Source organism: Chrysochloris asiatica, unplaced genomic scaffold (assembly GCF_000296735.1).
Source record: "Chrysochloris asiatica unplaced genomic scaffold, ChrAsi1.0 scaffold00227, whole genome shotgun sequence".
Classification (NCBI taxonomy): domain Eukaryota; kingdom Metazoa; phylum Chordata; class Mammalia; order Afrosoricida; family Chrysochloridae; genus Chrysochloris; species Chrysochloris asiatica.
This window is the reverse complement of record NW_006408745.1, coordinates 2,533,507-2,553,689: the sequence shown is the minus strand read 5'-3', so window position 1 is coordinate 2,553,689 and position 20,183 is coordinate 2,533,507. Positions and strand designations below refer to the sequence as shown.

General features: G+C 36.6%; 1 protein-coding gene across 1 annotated transcript in view; it reads right to left on the bottom strand.

Moving 5' to 3' along the window:
• Positions 1-20,183, bottom strand: part of TMEM161B (transmembrane protein 161B) — a 59,623-nt gene that overhangs the window by 28,658 nt on the left and 10,782 nt on the right. The window contains exons 2-3 of the mRNA XM_006873187.1: positions 10,191-10,274; positions 2,780-2,877 (exon numbers count right to left, since the gene is read on the bottom strand). Coding sequence (XP_006873249.1) covers positions 2,780-2,877; positions 10,191-10,274 — 182 coding nt within the window. The remainder of the gene's footprint in view (positions 1-2,779; positions 2,878-10,190; positions 10,275-20,183) is intronic.

Genomic DNA, 20,183 nt, shown 5'->3' with positions numbered 1-20,183 from the left:
AACTCTATGCATAGCAGAGAAACATTGTTAGATATAGGACTGGAAGGTGGGAGGGCACTCAGAAAGCGATTGTGGAAAAAAATGCCTCCTCAAAGTAGGGTTGACCATAATGACATGAATACAGTTAAGCTCGGGGGAGAAAAGTTTATTATTATAGACATAATGAATATATATATGAGAACACAAGTATATACTATATACACGTTATTAAGTGCCATCAACTTGGCTCTGATTCACAGCTACCCCGGTTTCCAAGGAGTACTTGCTGGGTTTGAACTGCCACCATTATGGTTCGTAGTCCAGTGTGAATGTATCTATATATACATATTGTTGTGAAGTGCTGTCGAGTCGATTCCGACTCATAGCGACCCTGTATAGGGTTTCCAAGGAGCAGCTGGTGAGCTTGAACTGCCAACCTTGTAGTTCAAATGGCTTTGCAGTCTGGCGCATTAACCCACAGCACCACACCATGATTCCATATACACATATATGTATATATATATATTCTTGGTCAAATATTTAATTCTACTGTTACAACTGTATTTTTCATTTTGTATTTTATAATGCAACTATATATGTACTTTTTTATAGTTTGGAGCCCAGTGGTTTACATTAAGTTCCAGAAGTACGGTATGTAGTGGTCAAAATACTCTCTGTTTTTACCTGATGCACACACTTAGCATAAATTCACAAATGAATACATTTGTGGATAAAACCTTAGGGCTCAAAATGCAATATTGTCCTGTCATATGGAATGTTCCTGTAGTTATAAAACCAGTTATTACAACTAGCTCTCATAACTTTGCAAGAGAAAGTGAATACTGAATAAACTACATGCTGAATCCCTATTAAGGTTGCAACTGTTGTTATCCATTATCTTAATTTCAAGTTTCGAAATTCATCAAAACATTTGACCGGCTTTACCATACTACAAGTGTAACCTGGTCAAAGTTAAATGTCTCTATGCCTCAGATTTCTAATAAGCTTTTTAAAAATGGTTATAAGAATTACCTACCTCTCACAATTGTATGAATTAATATAGGTAAAGCACTTATAACTACACAATATTCTTAATTATTATATACTCTTATTAAAGTTAATTAGCAAACAAATTATTTGTTTAAAGATAATAAAAACTGCTAAAAATTAAGGAAGATGATTATATATTATTGTGTTTATACATCTATGGACATTTCATATAAGGCAAGCAAACAGCTAAAGTAAAGCAAATGTCACTACTGATCAAAAGGCCAAACTACTTTAAAATGGTTTTAAATTTTCATAAAAGAAAAAATTTTTTGACATAACTAGTCTTAAGAGTCTGAATGATACTAAACTACCAATTCATATTGTTCATCATTGAAATTTTCAGGCCACAGACACCCTACTATATTCATCCTTTCAAATATAGAGCAACTTTATTTCACAAAACTATTTCACTTGAGCTACTGGTGCTACTTCTGTGTGCCATACAGTCAGTTCCCAATTACAGTGTCCCTGCACAGTGTTTCCAAAACTATAAATTTTTATGGGAGCAGAAAACCACATCTTTCTCCCATGGAGTGGCTGATGGATTCCTATCTGAGATACTGGATAGCTCTTAAAAATTTTAAAGTTGATCTGACTTGGCTATAAAAAAGTCCAGTTATATAATAATACTTTTTTAATAGAGTATTAAAGCTATTTTTTAAAGTGTTATTTCATTTCCTCATTCCTCATGCAAACAGGAGATCTCAAACCTGATCATAATTCAAAGTCACTTGGAGTACTATTTTAAAAATACAGATTTCCAGAATCCACTCTACATTTACTAAATAAATCTCATCATGAAGGACTGGAGAATCTTTATCTTTAAGAGCCACTCAAATTTTCTAATGTACAGCCAAGTCTGGAAATCTCTGTTTTAAATATTACCTTAGAGTCTATTCCCTTCTAACATCTGAATAATTTCATGTAACTTTCATTCCTTCTAACATCTGAATAATTTCATGTAACTTTCATTTTACGTACAATCAATATGTTGTTGTTGTTCTTATGTAATGTGGAGTCGGTTCTGACTCCTAGTGACCCTGCATAGAGGGCTTTTGAGGCTGTAAATCTTTATGGGAGCAGAAAGCCTCATCTTTCTCCTGTGGAGCAGCTGGTAGTTTCGCAGTGCTGACCTTGTGGCTTGCAACCCAATTTGTAACCACTATGCTACCAGAGCTCCTTACAATCAATATAGTCATTATAAAATCACAGAATTTCAGACATGTGGGGAAGCAAACCTAAATGATTTATTCACACAAACCCAAAAGGTAAAATGTAATCTTGAAAAAGGAAAGCTTTCAGGTTCTTAAGCTATTATCCTGAAGTACCACGTTCCTTTCTATAAGATGTAAGCATAAAATTTAATGATTATAAATATACGTAATTCAATACATATCTACAAATGTATTTCTTCAAACCACATTACAAAATGAATAGACAGGCATAACAAAAACAAGTCTAGAAATAAAGGTCCTTAAGATTGTTATGTCAGTATAGAAAAGAAACTGGACAAGAAACTTCTCTAAATTAGCATCTTCTGAAAAAGGGGAAATGTTTACCAGTTTCTATAGCTTAATAGGAAAAAAAATTATAGCAAATGAAGTTATTTTGAGTCCTTAGAATTCATATTCTGTATGACTTGATTTAAAAAACAAAACAGAAAAAAAAAAAAAAAAAAAGCCACGACAGATAAAATTCTCAGTACTTTCACTAATGTAATATAAAACTGAAATTTATGGATTTCCCTTACCTAAAGTATCCACTTCTGTAACTGATTTTGTTTCTAGATGAAGATCAATGTCCTTTGGAATGGTTAGTGGCTTACTTTCAATGTGGCCATTATATTTCCTATAAAAATCAGACAGGTGATACAAAAAAAAAAAAGTTACCTGAACTGTATTCAAATGTTTGAATAAAGGAATTACAAATATAGATTTTTATTTCAAAGTGAAAAAGACACAGAGTTTCTAACATTCCATTAAAAAGAAGAAAGCACAGCGGTCAAAACGGATCACAAAGTCTACATGTAAATTATTATATAAACATACAGATTACCAAAGAAAAAGTTATGCAAATGTTGTGGTGTCCTTGAACCATTCTGATTCATGGAGACACTGTACAGGGTTTCCAAGAAGTGGCTGGTGGGTGTGAATTGCAAATCTTGTGTTTAGTAGTCCACTGCTTATCCTACAGCGCCACACCTGGTTGTTCTTGTTAACTGTTATTGAGTCGGTTCTGACTCATAGTGACCCTGTATAGGAAACCCTTTTCCAAGGAGCAGCTTATGGGTTTGAACTGCTGACCTGGTGGTTCCCAGTCCAGTGCTGGTTCTAAATCTTAGTTTTGGTAACTAGTTAAGCATTTCACCCTCATTTCTATAATTTCTTTACATTTAGAGATAATCAACCAATTTGAAGGAAACTTCCATCAGAAACAAAAGTAAAAGTAAATGAGGACAAAGTATACTTGTCTTTGAAATTATATATATATACCAGATGGCTGAAGAGTGCTTGGAAAATGTAATTAAAAGAATGGAATTTTTCCATTAACTTTTTGAAGCCCCCTTGTACATCACAGACACTCCTAAAAACAGACCTGCAATTATATACAAGTCAGAGTTGAATATATTAAGATTTATGTGCAGAAACATGAAGAAAAATGTAGCATCAAGATTGGAGGAAGACTCATTAACAATGTAAGATATGCAGATGATACAACCTTGCTTGTTGAAAGTGAAGAGGACTTAAAATCTTACTGATGAAGATCAAAGAGCACAGCCTTCAGTTTGGATTGCATCTCAATGTAAACAAAACAAAAATCCTTACGACTGGACCAATAAATAAACAAGATTCTTATCAACGGAGGAAAGACTGAAATTGTCAAGGACTTCATTCTTCTTGGATCAACCACCAACACTCATGGAAGCAGCAGTCAAGAAATCAAACAACATATTGCATTAGGTAAATCTGCTGCACAAAACCTTTTTAAGTGTTGAAGAGCAAAGATATCAGCTTGAGAACTAAGGTGTGCCTGACCCAAGCCATGGTATTTTCAATAACCTCATATGCATGTAAATGGTGGACAGTGAGTAAGAAGAACCGTAGAAGAACTGATGCTTCTGAGTTATGGTGTTGGAGGAGAATACTGAAAAGTGTCATGGACTGCCAAAAGAACCAACAAATCTGTACTGGAAGAAGTGCAGCCAGAATGCTCTCTGAGACCAAGATGGCCAAACTTCATGTCTCATACTTAGTACATATTGTCATGAGGGACCAGTCGCTGGAGAAGGATATCATGTTTGGTAAGGTGGAGGGTCAGAGAAAAAGAGGAAGACCCCCTGTGAGATGGACTGGCAAACTGGCAGTGTCAATGGGCTCAAACGTAGCAACAATTGTGAGGTTGGCCCAAGACAAGGCAGTGTTTCCTTATGTTGTTCATAGGGTCGCTATGAGTCGGTACCGACTTGATGGCACCTAACAACAACAACAGAAACATGAAAGACAACTCAAAGTAAACGTTTCTAATAATCATAGACTGAGGAAAACAACTTAATAATTCTTTGTGTGTACATCACTCCCAAGCAATTTTTAAAAGAAACAACAATGTACAATGAAGTAATAAATTAAGATTCAATAACATAAATAATTGTCATTCTGTCATACTAGGGTGGCTTGTGTGTTGCTGTGATGCTGGAAGCTATGCCACCTGCATATTAAATACCATCAGGGTCACTCAGGGTGAACAGGTTTCAGTTGAGATTCCAGAGTAGGAAAAATTACAAAGGACAGACAGTCCGTTTCTGCAAAGTAGCCACTGAAAACCTCAGGAATAGTAGTAGAACATTTTCTGATATTGTGCCAGAAGATGAGCCTCTCAGGTTAGAAGACGCTGAAAATACAACTGGGAAACAGCTCAATCCTCAAAGTAAATGGTGCAAAGCTTTTGGGATCCTTCATTTGCTGATGGGACACAACAGAAAAAAAAAAAAAAAAAAAAAAAAACAGAAAAACAGCTGCAAATATCTATTAATAGAAATGAAGAATCTAGAAACATTAAAAGTGATCAAAAATAAAATGGAACACATAAAAATTGATATCTAGGCATTAGTGAGCTGAAAGACTTATATTGGCCATTTTAATTTGGAAAATAATAAGATTTATTACTATGCGGAAAGACAAACTAAAGAGGAATGGCATCACATTCATCGTTAAAAAGAACATTTCAAGATGTATCTTGAAGTATAATACTGTCTGTGACAAGATAATATTGATATGACTAGAAGGGAAACCAGTTATTGTCACTCTTCAAATTTACACACCAACCACTAAAATCAGTAATGATGAACTTGAAGAATTCTATTAATTTCTTTAGTCTAAAATTGATAAAAACACGCAACCAAGATGATTGGAATGTGAAAGTTGGAAAAATGCTGATAGAAATGATGCTGGAGATCACAAGATAGAAGTTTTCAAAACAGATGACTTCTTCATTGCAAATACTTTTAAACAATATGAATGGTAACTATGTATATTGACCTAGTCAGTTCAAACTGAGTACATCTGTGAGAAAGGATGATAGAGAAGCTCAATTATCATCAGTCAAAACTAGCGACAGGTGCCAATGTGGAAACAGGTCATCAATTACTCATATTCAAGTTCAGGCTGAAGTTGAAGAAAATGCATCCACAATGCCAAAACATGACTTAAGCATACCCGACCTGAATTTAAAGACCATGTTGACAGCAGATTCTATGCATTGGACAGTCGTGACTGGCAACGAGAGGAGTTGTGGGATGACATCAGAACATTAACCATGAAGAAAGTAAAAAAGAAATGACCAAGATGGATGTCAAAAGATATTCTGAAACTGCTCTCCAGTGCAAAGTTGCTAAGGCAACTGGAAGAAATAAGGAAGAAAGCTAAACCAAAAAATTAAAAGGGTAGTACAAGAAGACAAAGTATTAGAATGAAATGTGCTAAGACCTGGAGTTCAACATTTCTCAAGCCGAAAGAACTGAAGAAAAAAGCCTAGAGTTGCAATATTGGAGGATCTCAGTAAGAAAAAAAAAATCTTGCAACTGGAATAAACAGCATCAAGATAAAACAGGGGGGAGAAAAAAGCCAGAAGTTGTCAAAGACTTTGTTTTCTTGGATACAAAATCAACACTACTGGAAGCAGCAGTTAAAAACTCAAACGACATACTGGATTAGGCAAATCTGGTGCAAAAAAACCTCTTTAAAGTGTTCAAGAGCAAAAATAACAGATTGAGTACTGAGGTGTGCCTGACCCTTGGTATTTTCAATTACTTCAGATGCATGTGAAAATTTGACAATGAATAAGGAAGACCATATAAGAATTAATGTATTTGAATTGTTGTGTTGGAGAAGAATGTTAAAATTACAATGAACTGCCAAAAGAAGTACAACCAGAATATGCTCTTTAGAAACGAGGATGACAAGAATCCCTTCTCATTTTTTGACATCTTATCAGGAGGGATTCACTGCTAGAGAAAGACACCAAGCTTGGTAGAGTGGATGGTCAAGGAAAATTAATACATGCTTATATCAAAAAAGAAAAGAGGAAAATCAGAAAGATTTAGTAAATATTAAAGCACCAGCAATGAAGAAAATGAAAAGAATACCCACAAACAAAATGAACTCAGCAGAGAAATTTATGTGGAATAAAGATACTAGGAACACCACAAACAACACACAGCAAAATGAAAGCAATCAATTCATACCTATCTAAAACTACATTAAATGGATTAAATGTACCAGTCAAGAGACATGGAGTAGCAGAATGAACACAAACTTTGGAACATACACACAATGTGCTACAGTCAAGAATAATGATGAATCTGCAAAACATACGATGAACCTGAGTGAAGTTAGTCAGTCACAGACCAAAAAATACTGTTGAGACAACTATCGTAAAAAGTTAAGATTTACTTGATAAAGGAAACATTCTATGATGGTACCAGGGGTAGAAGGGAAGGGAAAATTATTCATGGGGTAAATTATTAACTTGGATAATAGGCAAAGCGATATACAACAAGATGGAGGTTGGTGAAAGAAAGATGAAGGTAGTGGAAGAGAGGCAGGGTGTCGGAGTTAAAGTGAATAAAGATAAATACAATTAACTGATGGTACATGGAAGGGCTTGCAATCATTGTAATGACATAAAATTTATGATTTGTTGAATGTGGGACTGATGATCTGTTCTATAAACCTTCTGGTTGTTGCAAATTCAATTCACAATAAAAAGTTTAAAAAATTGACATACTGCATTAAGCAAATCTGCTACAAAAAATCTCTTTAAAGTGTTCAAGAGCAAAGATGTCACTTTGAGCATTAAGGTGCACCTGAACCAACCATGGTATTTTCAATTGCCTTAAAAGCTCTGGTAGCATAGTGGTTACGAATCAGGCTGCAAACTACAAGGTCAGCAGTTCGAAACTATCAGCTGTTCCACTGGAGAACTCTGTACAGGGTCGCTATGAGTCGGAACCGACTCCATGGCACTTAGCCAACCAAACAAACGCTTTTGCAATCTGGACAATAAATTAGGAAGACTGTAGAAGAAATCAATGCATTAGAATGATGGTGTTGCCAAAAAATATTGAAAGTACCATGGGTTGTCAGAACAAAGAAACCTGTGTTAGAAGAAGTACAGCCAGAATCCTTTTAGAAGAAAGGGTAACAAAACTTCTTATCTTCTACTTTGGACATGTTGTCAGGGATGACCAGGCCCTGGAGAACAGTATGCTTCATAAAGTCAAGGGTCAGGAGGAAGAAGACAACCCTTAAGGAGATGTACTGAGGCAATGGAAGCAACAACATGCTCAAATACATCAACAACTGTAAGGATTATCCAAGACCAGGCAGTGCTTTCTTCTGTTTTGACTAGAATCATAACATGAATTGGAACTGACTGGATGTTACCTAACAACATTACCACTCCCAAACGTAATTTTAAAGAGAAAGTAAGATGCACACAGAAAATAATATATTAACTTTCATAACATTAATTACAATAGCAGAAAATAACACTGTATTTAAAAATAAATACAAAGAGGTAAAAGCTCAATACACATGTTATTTTGTGTCAACAGATTAACCATTAGTTATGTTGATAGAAAACAACAGTGACTTTAGATTATAATTTTGTAAATGTTAAGTACTTCATATTTTAAAAGTTTATCATTAAAAAAATAACAATTATTGAATGCAACAATTGTTATTGGTTTGGCAAAGTGGCCACATCAATGGACTCAAGTGTACAAACAATTGTGAGGTTGGCCCAGGACTGGGAAGTGTTTCATTCTGTTGTGCATAGGGTCGCTATGAGTCGATACCCACTCATTGACACCTAACAACAACAATTGAATGCAAGGCCTCAGTGAGCACCCAAATATTAGTAAAATGAACACTATAGTATGTAACTAAACTTTATAAATATTGAACATGGAAAGTATAGACAGGCTGAGCTGGAATGTTAAAAAGAAATATAGAAACTGAAAACCAATCTTTATTAAAATCATTATACTTAAAACTTCTGGAAATTTTGGCAACCCACTTATTATCGCTAATCACCAGCTTCCTCATCAATAAAATGGAAATAATAGTGTATTAATAGCTGATTGTTATTGTTAAATGCCTTTGAATCAGTTCCAAATCATAGCAACCTTTAAGGGTTTCCAAGGGTTTAGATCTTTGTGGGAACAGAAAGCCTCATATTTCAACTGTGAAAACTCTGGTAGGCTCAAACCACCATCAACATTCTGATTCACAGTCTTGTGATTATCCTACAGAGCCACCATGTTATTACTCAGGTTTATTTTTCAGATTGTGTAAAACTGCATAAAACAGTGCTCTGTAGAGTAACATTATTTGGCAGTGGAACACAAAGTAGGAGGCTTTACAATAAATAACTACAATAAGCTTTAAGATATATTTCTATGGTAAAAAAATGAGGATGTAAGTAAGACCAGATATTTTAAGCAAAATTATGATTCATGTTTGTTGTTAAATGCCGCCGAGTCAATTCTGACACATAGCGACCCTGTATAGGGTTTCCAAGTAGCAGCTGGTGAGCTTGAACCATTGACCTTGCAGTTCAAACTCTGCACTCTGACACATTAGCCCACAGCGCCACACCAGGACTCCATGATTCATGTTTAGGAATCATTTTTAAAAAACTTCAAATATTTTAGGCTATAGTATTTTTAAGACATATATGAGAAATGTGGAATACATTATTATCTTTGATTATTTAGTAATGCTGCTTCATAATCATGATTTCAAAGCCCAGAAGTCCTCCTAGATGTCCAACTGAGGAATCTGAGACTCACTCTTAGGTGCAGTTTTCTTAGGAATTCAATTTACTTATGTGGTGGTGGTGGTGGTATGCTGCGGAGTCTGTTCCAACTCATAGCGACCCTATATAGGGTTTTTGGAGGCTGTGTTATCTTTATGGGAGCAGAAAGCCTCATCTTTCTCTTGTGGAATGGCTGCTAGTTTTAAACTGCTGACACCTTGAGGTTAGCAGGCCAACTCAAAACAACTATGCTACCAGAGCTCCTTAATTTAAATACAGAGATAGACTTTTTAAGTTAAAAAGTCCTTCAAAATAACTAACTAATCCCTCCATTTCACACATGATGCTATGATGGTCCTTTCAGTGAGGTTTACTAATTAGCAGGCAATTTTCTTCAAAAACATGGATCTAAATATTTAAGAGCTGAATGACGGTGGTTATGGGCCATGGAGTCGGTTCCTGAAAAAGCACACAAACCCAGTAACATTTTTGAAAACTGTAGAGCAAAGACAAGAGTTACGTCTTTCCTCAATTCTATCCTACACCAAAAGTTTCCTTAATATGATGATGACCTTATTTTAAAAATATAAACAATAAAAACAACAAAAGTAATCATTCATGAGTACAAAATTAAACACTGTTCTGGGTGTCTACATTTAGTTAACTAAATATTTTCTAAAAGAAGACTGATTCAATTATCTTAGACCATGGGTTTTGATCTCATAGATCAACTGCATAAAGCATAATTAACACATGTATCTTTAACAAAAGTATTAAAAAGAAAAAAAAGTTAAAAAAATTGCACTAAGTATTTAACATCTTACTTGCTCAACAATTTAACTCACCTTTCTTTTTTGCTTTTCCCTTTTTGCTGCTTCCCTGCAAGAATTCTTAATTCTTCTTCGGTAGGATGTTGATACCACCTCAAACTACAAAAAACAGAACACAATTAAAAACAATTAAAATCACTGGAAATATTCATTTATTCTACAAATATATACTAAGGTTCTAGTGTGAAGATACTGCTTGAAAATGTCAGGTGAAAAACCAGAATCTGAAACCAATACAACTGCTTAAACTTTAAAAGGATTTATATTAAAATCTTGTTGTTGCTGTTCGGTGCCATAAAGTCGGTGCTGACTCATAGCGACCTTATGCACAGCAGAAAGAAACACTGCCCCATCCTGGGCCAACCTCACTACTGTTGCCAAGCTTGAGTCCATCGATGCTGCCACATGGCCAATCCATCTCAATAGGGGTCTTCCCCTTTTTCTCTGACTCTCCCACCTTACCAAACATGATATCCTTCTCCAGTGACTGGTCCCTCCTGACAATATGTCCGAAGTATGAGACACAAAGTTTGACCACCTTGGCCTCCAAGCAGCACTCTGGCTGCACTTCTTACAAAACGGAACTATTGGTTCTTTTGGCAGTCCATGGCACTTTGAATATAATCCTCCAAAACCATAACTCAAAAGCATCAATTCTTCTACTGTCTTCTTTATTGCCTATCTAGCTTTCGCAGGCATATGAAAGGTTATTGAAAATACCATGGCTTAGGTCAGGCGCACTGTAGTCCTTTAGGTGACATCTTTGCTCTTCAATGCTTTAAAAAGGTCTTGCGCAGGGTATTTGCTTAATGCAATACGTCATTTGACTTCTTGATTGCTGGTCTGTAAGTGCTGATAGTTGATCCAAGAAGAATGAAGTCCTTGGCAACTTCAATCTTTTCTCTGTTGATAAGAATGTTGTTTAATGGTCCAGTGGTTGAGGATTTTTGCTTTTTTTACATTTAGATGCAATCCATACTAAAGGCTGTGTTCTTTGATCTTCATCAGTAAACGTTTTAAGTTCTCTTCACTTTCAGCAAGCAAGTTGTATCATCTACATATCGCAGGCTGTGTTACTCAGTCTTCCTCTAATCCTGATGCCACCTTTTTCTTCATAAAAACCAGCTTCTCGGATTATTTGCTCAGTATACAAGTTGAATAAGTATGGTGAAAGAATACAACCTTGTCACATACCTTTCTTAATTGTAAAACATTCAGTGTTCCCATGTTCTATTCAAACAACTGCCTCTTGGTCCAAGTACAGATTCCTCATGAGCACAATTAAGTGTTCCAGAATACTCATACTTCGCAATGTTGTCCATAGCTTTTCATGATCCGCACAATCAAAAGCCTTTGCATAGTCAATAAAGCACAGGTAAACATTTTTCGGATATTCTCCACTTTCAGCCAAGATCCATCGGACATTAGCAATGATATCCCTTGTTCCACGGCCTCTTCTGAATCTGGTTTGAACCTCTGGAAGTTCTCTGCAATGATTGCTTGCAGCCGTTTCTGTATTACCTTTAGTAAAACTTCACTCGCATGGGATATCAAAGAGATTGTCTGATGATACCCGCATTCCATTGGGTCACCTCTCTTTGGAATGGGCACAAATACAGATCTCTTCCAATCAGTAGGCCAGATAGCTGTCTTCCAAATTTTTTGGCAGAGATGAGTGAGTGCCTCCTGTGCCTGTGTATTAAAATCTAGTAAACACTTAATAAGCACTTACTACATCTTCTGTCTGAAACTGATCAAACAAGACATCAAGATGTATTGATAATTACTGGTGACTGGAATGTGCAGGGGAAAAACACAGGAAGATTCAGTTTTTGCAAAACCAATGACTTGTTCACTGCAACTACCTTTTTTAAACAACATAAAAGACAACTGTACACATGGACTTCATCAAATGCAATACTCCAAAAGTGAACTGACTACAGGTGCAGAAAGTTAACAGTGGGAAAGCTCCATATCATCAACCAAAACAAGGCCAAGGGCACACTGTGGAACACACCATGAATTGCTCATATGCAAGTTCAGACCGAAGCTGAAGAAAATTAAAACACATCCAGGATTGGCAAAATACAACCTTGAATATATCTATCCCACCTGAATTTAGAGATCATCTCAAGAGCAAATTTGATGAACTAGACACTAATGACTAAACATCAGAAAAGTTGTGGGATGACATCAAGAACATGACACAGAAAGAAAGCAAAAGGGTATTAAGAAGACAAGAAAGAAGGAAAAGATCAAAATGAATTTCAGAAGAGATTCTGAAACTTATTCTGCAGCATAGAGATGCTAAAGTAAATGGAAGAAATGAATAGGCAAAAGAGCTGAAAACAAAATTTCAAAGGTCAGCTTGAAAGACAAAGTCAAATATTATAAAGAAATGTGCAAAGATCTGGAATTAGAAAACTAAAAGGAAAGCACATACTCAACATTTTTCAAGCAAAGGGAACTAAAGAAAAACACTCAAGCCACCACTTGCAGCACTGAAGGATTCTATAGGCAAAGTATTGAATGATGCAGAAAGCATCAAAACAAGATGAGAGGAATACACAGATTTACTGTATCAAAAAGAAAAGGTCAATATTCAATCATTTCAAAAGTTAGTATATTATCAAGAGCCAATGATACAGTCCAATGTACAGTGAAAGCACTGGCAAAGAACAAGACACCGGAAATTGATGGACTGGTACCTGAAATCTTCCAACCAACTAATGCAGCACTGAAGCACTCACTGACCTAGTTCAAGAAATTTGAATGTCAGTAACCTGAATAACTGATTGGAAGAGATGCATACTTGTGCCCATTTCAAGAGGTGACACAACGGAATGTGGATATCACCAGACAGTATCATTTATATCGCATGCAAGTAAAATTTGCTAAAGGTAAAGCAACCATACTTTGACAGAGAACTGCCAGAGATTCAAGTTGGATTCAGACAAGACATGGACCGAGAGATATCACTGCTGACATCAGATGGATCTTGGCTGAAAGCAGAGAATACCAGAAAGATATTTACATGTGCTTTATTTATTAACCACACAAAGGCTTTTGATTGTGTGGATCATGATAAGCTATGGTCACCATTGTGAAGCATGAGTATTCTGGAACACTTAATTGTGGTCATGAGAAACCTGTACATAGATCAAGAGGAAGTAGTTTGAAGAAATAAAGAGAACACTGAATGGTTTAAAATAAGGAAAGGTATGTAACAGGTTGTAGTCTTTAAGTACACTATTCAATCTGCATGCTGAGCAAATAATTTAAGAAGGTGGATTATATGAAGAAACATGTGGCATCAGATTGGAAGACTCATTAACAACCTGCGATATGCAGATGATACAACTTTGCTTGCTGAATAAGAAGAGGGCTTAAAATACTGATGAACATCAAAGACCACAGCTTTGGGTATGGGTTGCATCGCGATGTAAAGTAAACAAAAATCCTCACCACTGGACCAATAAATAAAATCAAGATAGGTAGAGAAAAGACTGAAGATATTAAAGACTTCATTTTGCTTGGACCAACCATCAACTCCCATAGAAGCAGCAAAAGACATCAAACAAGGTATTGCATTAGACAAATCTGCTGCACAAGACCATTTTAAAGTACTGAAGAGCAAAGATGTCAGTGTGAGGACTAAGGTGCACCTCTGACTCAAGCCATGGTATTTTCAATAACCTCATACACATGTGAAAGGTGGACAATGAATAAAGATGAGCATAGAAGAATTGATGCATATGAGATAATTTTGAAGGAGACTACTAAAAGTACCACGGACTGACAAGAGAGCAAACAAATCTGTGCTGAAAGAAGTACAGCCAAAATGCTCCTTGGAAGCCAGGATGGCCACTTTATCTCTTATACTTTGGACATATTATCAGGAGGGACCGGTCCCTGGAGAAGAACATCATGTTTGATAATGTGGATGGTCGGAGAAAATGAGGAAGACCGCCAATGAGATGGATTGGTACAGTGACAGCAACAATGGACTCAAGCATAGCAACTTTTATGTGGTTGGCGCAGGACTGGGCAGTGTTTCATTCTGTTGTACATAAGGTCTTTATGAGTTGGTAAGGAGCTCTGGTAGCTTAGTGGTTATGAATCGGGCTGCTAACATCAAGGTCAGCTGTTGGAAACTACCAGCTGTTCCTCGGGAGAATGATGAGGCTTTCTGCTCCTGTAAAGATTTGCAGCCTCAGAAACCCTGTGCCAGGTCACTATGAGTCAGAACCGACTCCACGGTACTTAACAACCACCAACTGGATGGAACCTAACAACAACATAAATGATGTTTGTACATATAACTTTTGTAACAGACATTATAGAAATGTTTATTAAGATTAGATAGGTTTATTATTAAGATGAGATGGAATGAATTCTGCAGGCAAGCTGGCAGAAACATATTAGAATCCTTCTTGAACCTCGGGCAGTTCACTGTCAATGGACTGTTACAGTTGTTTTCAAATTATCTTTAGTAAAATTTTACTTGTATACAATATTAATGATGTTGTCCTATGATTTCTGCATTCTGTTGGGTCACCTCTCTCGAATGGGCACAAATATGGATCTCTTTCAATCTGTTGGGCCAGGTAGTTGGCTTCCAAATTTCTTGCAATAGATGAGAGAGTGCCTCCAGTGATGCATCAGTGGAAAAGCTCCATATCATCAGCCAAAACAATGCCAGGGACAGACTGTAGAACTGTAAAACACACCACTAATTGAGCTTATGCAAGTTCAGACTGATGCAGAAGAAAATTAAAACACCACGAGAGCCAAAATATGACTCTGAACATATCTCACCTGAATTTAGAGATTATCTCAAGTACATATTTGATTAATTAGACATTAATGAAGAAGAAGAGAAGAGTAGTGGGATGACATCAAGAACATCATACAGGAAAAAAGAAAAGGTCATTAAGAAAACAAGAAAAAGACCAAAACTGTTTTCTGAAGAGACTTTGAAACTTGCTCTCCAGTGCAGAGATGCTAAAGCAAATGGAATGAAGAGGCAAAAGAGCTTAACAGAAAATTTCAATGGGCAGCACAAGAAGACAAAGCCAAATATTATATTGAAATGTGCAAAGACCTGGAGATAACCTAAAAGAAAGAAAACACTCAGGATTTCTTAAATTGAGAGAACTGAAGGAAAAATCCAAGCCTCAACTTGAAATATTCAAAGACTCACTGGGCAAAATATTGAATGATTCAGAGAAAGCATGAAAAGCAGACAGACGAAATACCCAGAGTCACTATACCAAAAAGAAATGGTCAATATATAACCATTTCAAGAGTTAGCATGTGATCAAGAGTCAGTGATAATGAAAGAAGAATTCCAAGGTGCACTGAAAACACTGGCAAAGAACAAGGCTCCAGAAATTGATGGAGTATCATTAATTTAGTTTACAGTAAAAGGTGGCGCTCTGACTTCTTGGCGTAGCACTATAGGATGAGCACTGGGCCACAATTTCATTTTAAGGATTCAAACTCACCTGTTGCTTATCGGAAACCCTATGCAGGGTTGCCTGGAGTCAGAACCAACTCACAGAACCAACTTAAGAAGAAAACAAAATGTACAGTCAATTATTTCTTTCCTGCTTTAACACCACTTAACCAAAACAATATTTGACTTCCAACAATATGGCAGACTAGCAGAGGTATTATTACATGGAGCTTTTACAACAAAAACACAAGAGACAAAACAGACACAGATGAAAATTCTGGCACCCTGAACTTCAGAATAAAGCTTAGAGAGGTGGATAGAATGCTTGCATGGAGGACAGGCAGAGCAGGGATGGTATTAAAGGGAGAATGACTGGAGAACAGCTGGCCAGGTGCAGCTTAACCATCTTGTGAGCAGAGTTGGTAGCAGGAGTCTTGGCAGAGAAGATTCACACAGGCAATGGAAAAGGTGCAACTTCTTTTCCCCACAATTTCCGGTGACCAGAAGTGTGGTTAGCGCCCAACCTGATCTAATGCTGCAAACCATACTCTCTGGGAGTTCAGAGACAAACAACTGGAGGCCATAACAGTGTGAGGTATGGAACGACTGCGCCACTGTGGTGTGCTACTTTGGCACTTGGATTCAGACCTTAAAAACCCGCAGAGCCACCAGACCAGCATTTATCCATTCATGCTGTCCCCAGCTTTGCTGGGGTCCTAACAGGCACTGAAACCAGCTCCATCAAGGGTTCCCTGGCACTAGTTCTGTATTGAGTGCCCTGGATATAAATAACACCAAGGCCAACAGGAACTCCATCAAGTGTGAGGAACTCTGCTGTCACATCTATTCCATAACTACCTTGTAAGTTTTTAAATTTCAGGAGCCCACCAAAGATTTCTCCCCCTTCAGGCCTAATTGTACTGTTTGATTTTCCAAGTAAGACAACCTCACTGGCCCAGAGAAAGCAAATGTTTTAGCTTACATGAAGAAATAAGAGAAAATGGCTCAAATGACTAAGCTGCAGAGCCAGAAAACATTTCTGAGTTAGAAAAGGTAATAGAACTAACTGAAAAAGAATTCAAAATATAATTAGGAACATTCAAAGGATCAACAGAAAGATCCAGAAAAACAAGGAGAACACAATAAAAATTTTAGAAGAATTCAGAAAAACAATACAAGAACAAACAGACAAAATAAATGCACATTTTGTAACAAAACTTGTGTTTAGATGTGCAGAAGATTAATACTAAGATCTCAGAAATGCAAAATACATTGGAAGGGCATAGGAGTCGATGAGAAGCAATAAAAGTCAAAATTAGTGAGCTTGAAGCTAAGTCACTCAATACAAGCATGCTAGAAGAACAATCAGAAGAAGAATGAGAAAAACAAAACAAAATAAGTCTAGGAGTTACATGGGGCACCAATAAGAGAAGAAACAACTTATCAGTCATAGGAGTTCCAGAACAGGAAGAGACAAGCAAAAGAAAATTGTTAAAGAGTTGTAAGAAAACTTCCCTAACATCATGAAAGAAGATAAGCATACAAGAAGATAAGCATACAAGAACCCCAAACAGGATAAATTACAACAATTACCAAGATAAACTTTCTGAAAGAATCCTGAGAAAAGCTTGAAAAAAACCCGAAGAGTGCCCAAGAGTGCCCGGTAAGAATAAACTCTCACTTTCTCAGCAGAAACCGTGCAGCTAAGAAGGCAATGGAATGATATATATAAAACTCGGAGAGGGAAAAAAGTGGCAATCAAGAATTACATATACATCAAAGCTGTTCCTTAAGTACAACAGCAAAATGAGGAATGTCCTAGTCAACAGAAAGAAACTAAAGGATATGAAGTATTCAAAGTAAAAAAATAAACATAAGACTGAAAATATGGAAACAATGATATAAATTTTAATGAAGCCAAAACTAAAAGAGGGAATAGTGTAGATATAGAATTTCCAAATGCCAAAGGAATCAAGTGGATTAAGATAAAACAGACTGTTTTAAAAGCAGGGAAAAAAATTTAAAAATTGCAAGAGTAACCTCAAAGATAAGTACACCTTGAGATCAAAGTAAAAAGAGGTAAATCAGAAATATTTAGTAAACATTAACACAACAGAAATGACACTGAAAAGAAAACACCCACAAGCAAAATGAACTCAACAGAGAAAATTATGTGGAACAAAAAATCCAGAAGCACCAAAAAAAAAAAAGAATGACAAAACAGGATCTTTCAATATGCTGTCTACAAGAGACACATCAAAACAGAGACAACCTAAATGTCCATCAACAGAAGATGGTTAAGAACCTTTTGTACACACACACAATGGAATACTAAAAAATGCTGAATAATGAGGAATCTTTTAAACACTTCACATGGTTGAACCTGGAGGACATTATGTTGAGTGAAAGTAGTCAATTACAAATGCATAAACATTGTATAAGACCAAAGTTGTAAAAAGTTAAAAACAAGATTTTCTTGATAAGAGATATAATCTATGATGGTTACAGTGAGTGGGGGACTATTCATAGGCTAGAGAGTAGACACATGCTAACATGGTTGACAGGTAAGGCAAAAATGTACAAGGGGGAGGTCCAAAGAGGAAAGATAAAGGTACCTAGGGACATAGGGAGGAACACAAAAGTTAAGATGAACAGAGGTAAATGGTGTTAACTCTTGTTACATAGAGGGGATTGTAACAACGTAATGAAGAAGAGTGTGTGTCTGTGTGTGTGTGTGTGTATATATATATATATATATGATTTTAGCAAGATTGAGTCTAATAAAGCTGATTTTACGTAATGTAAGATGCTATACCACCACTCCTCTGTCAGTTTGTTGTACTATGGTGGCTTGTGAGTTGCTGTGATTCTGAAAGGTATGCCACAGGTATTTTAAATAACAGCAGGGTCACCCATGGTAGACAGGTTTCAGATGAGCTTCCAGACTAAGACAGACTAGGAAGAAGGAGCGACAAACTACTTCTGAATATTTAGTCACTGAAAACCTATGAATAGCAGAGAAACATTGTCAGATATAGTGCCGGATAATGAGCCCCTCAAGTTAGAAGGCACTCAAAATGCAACTGGGGAACTCAAAGTAGAGTTCACCGTGATGACACAAATATTGTAAAGCCTGTGGGAGAAAAGCCTGTTAACCTTCATTTGCTGATGGGGCACAATGCAAAATGAAATAAACAGCTGTAAACATCCACTGAAAATTGTAACATGGAATGTACAAAGTAGATGAATCGGGGAAAATTGGAAGTTGTCAAAAATGAAATGGAATGCATAAACATCAATATCTTAGGCATCAGTGAGCTGAAATGGACTGGTATTGGTCATTTTGAATCCAATGACCACAAGGTTTACAATGCTGGAAATGACAAATTGAAGAGGAATTGTGTTGCATTCATTGTCAAAAAGAATATATCCAGATTAGTCCTGAGGTAGAATGCTGTCTGTGATAGGACAACATCCATGTACTTACAGGGAAGTCTGCAGGAGAAAGATGAGGCTACCAGCTCCTGTAATGACTTACAGCCTCGGAAACCCTGTACAAGGTCGCTATGAGTCAGAACCTACTCCAAGGCCCATTAACAACCACCACCACCACAGGAAGCCCAATTAATGTCACTATTATTCAAATTTACCTACCAACCGCTAAAGCCAGTGACTATGAAATAGAAGAATTATACCAACTTTTTCATTCTGAAATGGATCAAACATTCAATCAAGATGTATTGATCAATACTGGTGATTGGAATGCAAAGGTTGTGAACAAAGAGAAAGAATCAGTAGTTAGAAAATATGCCCTTGGTGATAGAAATAATACTGGAGGTCACATGATAGAATTCTGCAAAATCAAAGATTTGTTCGTTTCAAATACCTTTAGACAGCATAAGAGACGCTATACACATGGACCTCACCAGATGAAATACAGAAACAAATTAACTACATCTGTGGAAAGAGACCATGGAAAAGCTACATATCATCAGTCAAAACAAGGCCAGGGTCAGACTGTGTAAAAGACTATCAATTATTCATATGAAAATTCAAACTGAAGCTGAAAAAAATGAAAACAAGTCCACGAGAACCAAAATATGACCTTGAATATATCCCACCAGAATATAGTGATCATCTGAATAACATATTTGATACATTAAACACTAAAGACCAAAGACCAGAAGAGTTGTGGAATGACATCAAACACATTATACAAGAAGAAAGCAAAAAGTCATTGTTGTTGTTGTCAGGTGCCATCAAGTCGGAACCGACTCATAGCGACCCCATGCACAGCAAAACAAAACAATGTCCGATCCTGGGACAACCTCACTGCCGCTGCCACACTTGACGCCATCAATGATGCCACCTGGCCGATCCATCTCGTTGGGGGTCTTCCTCTCTTTCTCCAACCTTCCATCTTACCCAGCATGACATCCTTCTTCAGTGACTGTTCCCTCCTGACAATATGTCCAAAATATGAGAGACGAAGTTTAGCCATCTTGGCCTCCAAGGAGGACTCTGGCTGCACGTCTTCCAAAACAGATCTA